Source organism: Chinchilla lanigera, unplaced genomic scaffold (genome assembly GCF_000276665.1).
Source record: "Chinchilla lanigera isolate Chin_1 unplaced genomic scaffold, ChiLan1.0 scaffold00110, whole genome shotgun sequence".
Classification (NCBI taxonomy): domain Eukaryota; kingdom Metazoa; phylum Chordata; class Mammalia; order Rodentia; family Chinchillidae; genus Chinchilla; species Chinchilla lanigera.
In genome coordinates this window covers 1886194-1889119 of record NW_004955511.1, presented here as the reverse complement: position 1 = coordinate 1889119, position 2926 = coordinate 1886194, and the positions used below count along the sequence as shown (strand labels likewise).

Here is a 2926-nt window from a genome sequence, read left to right as displayed (position 1 = left end):
TTAAGTTTACCAAATAACTTGATAAACATTTTAGATCAATTTGCCTAAGTAAAGCAGGAGCAAGCCTGTTCTCTGACCAAATCAGCTTAGGGACCCATGGCAAAGAAACAGACCACATACCCTTGAATGCATGAACATCTTCCAAAACGGAGGAACAACAGAGTCATGGTAGCCATGGAGGAGGGTTGAGTGTGGGCAAAGTCTTTATCAGGAAATAAGAAAGCAGTAAGTAGCCGCTCAAAGGAAAGTTGGTGAGGACATATCACAAACACAGGGTACTTATGGGAGAAATAGTGTATCCTAGTACCCACATGGTGGCTTTATGTGTATCTGCTATTCCAGCTTGGAGAATGGTCAAGAAGGTGTTCACTTTCCAAATATGAACTGATTTTCTTTTCAGAATGAGATGAATCTTTATGAGCTGAATCTTCTGATTCATAAGATGTATAGTCTGCTAAAAAATGTGTACACACTTCAACAGCTCACTGTGCTAAGAAATGTCTGGAAGCTAATGGCCCCACTTTGAGCATCACCACTTGTAATTGTAGAGGCCAAAGGTAACTTGTATTAACCTCATGATGCCTCAGTAAATTTAGTATTAGTATAAGTATATGAGTTTTCCTTTTCCTGATATGTACATTTTTTGTCAGACTCTGTACATAGTTCTTCATGCATTTTAGTTACTTCTTTGTTTCAATAAAAGTTTTGTAATCGATTTTTTTTACATGAATCTTAAAAATTTGTTGCCAAGTTTATTAGGGTGATTTTGTCAATTCAAATTGATGTACATGATTTTTTCTGCTATAATTTATATTAGCATTTTTCATATTGACCTCCAATTACATTGCTGAAATCTTTCATATTTAAGAATGTATCTTAACTGACATATCTAGATTTTCTTATGGAAGATTATTTTGCCAGGAAATATTGGTAGTTTTATCATGGTACTTTTTAAATAATTCTTACCATTCTTTTTTTTTTAAATGAGAATTTGTGATCCCAAACAATGTTAGTTACCTAGGTTACGGGTGACTTTATAGTTTGTGATTATAAATGAATGTTTCTCTTATTTACCACTGTGCACATATATAGGTTCTAAAGATTTTTTTTTATTAATTTAAGCATTTAAAAAAATTTCTGGTATGGAAATGCTTTCTGAAAACAGGATTTTATTAAGTTCTCTTTCAAGTTTTTAGTGAAATAGTGGTAACACTCTTTTCCTTAGGTTGCTAAGAGTAGTGAATAATTTCATAGGCATTCTAGTCTTGGGTTTTTTCCAGTACTGGGAATCAAACTCATGACCTTGTGCTTGCCAGGCAGGCACTGTGCCACTGAGCTACATCCCCAACCCCAGGCATTCTAGTCTTGAACCATTTCTTAGACTCAAGTTTTCTGTTTAAAACACTTAAGTCGAATTACTCTTAGGTTGTGATATATTTGATTTGCCAGTGTCTTATGCTGTTTTTAAATCAAGAATCCTAACTATGTTTCATTTATGATTTATTTTTCTGTAGATTGTTATGATTTTAAGACAGGTAATGTATTATCAATTCTCTATTTTGCTTTCACTCTAGAGACAAGAACCGACTGATGGCAGAAGAGAACTACACGCAGATCACGGAATTCATTTTCATTGGCTTAGAGTGCCAACCTCGGCTTCAGGTCCTCCTTTTCCTGCTCTTTCTGTGTTTTTATCTTGTTACCATGACAGCAAACTTGGGCATGATAATTCTCATCCGCATGGATTCCCACCTCCACACGCCCATGTACTTCTTTCTCAGCCACCTGTCCTCTGTGGACATCTGCTTTTCATCTGTGGTGAGTCCCAAGATGCTCACCGACTTCTTCGCTGAAAGGAAAGCCATCTCCTTCCTAGGCTGCGCCTTACAACAGTGGTTCTTTGGGTTCTTTGTGGCCATTGAGTGTCTTCTGCTGGCGTCCATGGCCTATGACCGCTACGTGGCCATCTGTAACCCACTCCTGTACTCAGTGACCATGTCCCGGAGACTATGTGCTCAGCTGGTGCTTGGACCCTACACAGCTGGTTTCCTGAACACCATGATTCACACAATAGCTGCTTTTCGACTTCCCTTTTGTGGCTCCAACATCATCAACCATTTCTACTGTGATATGTCTCCTCTTCTTTCTCTGGTGTGTGCTGACACTCGGATCAATACATTGTTGGTTCTCATTGTGGCCGGAACTATACTTGCCACGAGCAGCCTGACCATTGTCACCTCCTACTCTTTCATCCTCACTGCCATCCTGAGGATCCGCTCTGCTGATGGGAGGCGCAAAGCCTTCTCCACCTGCTCCTCCCACCTGACGGCCGTCTCCGTCTTCTATGGGACTCTGTTCTTCATCTATGTGCGGCCCAGTGCCATTTCTTCCCTGGACCTCAATAAAGTGGTGTCTGTGTTCTACACCACAGTGATCCCCATGCTGAACCCTCTCATCTACAGCCTGAGGAACAAGGAGGTGAATGCTGCCTTGGGCAGGACCATCAGCAAGAGCAAGTTCTTCATCCAGAACAGACTATAGATCGAAGAAAAAGCTCTCATACATACATGGACTACCAGGCCACTATTGAAAGCTGTTGAAGCTCTTACAGAATTTGGGCAATGGCATATTTCTTTCCTCACTTTTATTATGCTATCTACTTTTTTACCTTTATGATTTATTAATGCATTGGAGTTATACAGAAAAATAGGTTGCATTATGGCATTTTCATACATGTGCATAAGATGATTTTATCTGATCCAATCCCTCTGTAACTCTCCCAGAACCTCTTCTTCCCTGTCCAATCCAATAATAGTCTCTCTTCTACCTTCACACTCGCTCCACACTCCCCCTGAATTCCACAGATGAAAGTAAACATACACCTCTCTTTGGATCTGGCTGACTGAGCTTAACATTATGATCTGTG

At 39.7% G+C, this 2926-nt stretch overlaps 1 protein-coding gene across 1 annotated transcript; it reads left to right on the top strand.

Moving 5' to 3' along the window:
- The first annotated feature begins 1590 nt into the window (after positions 1-1590).
- Positions 1591-2541, top strand: LOC102026454 (olfactory receptor 1009-like). Its single transcript, XM_005408247.1, has one exon. It carries the CDS (start codon positions 1591-1593, stop codon positions 2539-2541), a length of 951 nt encoding a protein of 316 aa, XP_005408304.1.
- The last annotated feature ends 385 nt before the right edge of the window (positions 2542-2926 follow it).

Bases quoted from the DNA above. Each gene is read 5' to 3' on its own strand.
- LOC102026454 (XM_005408247.1), top strand. From the start codon at position 1,591: ATGGCAGAAGAGAACTACACGCAGATCACGGAATTCATTTTCATTGGC.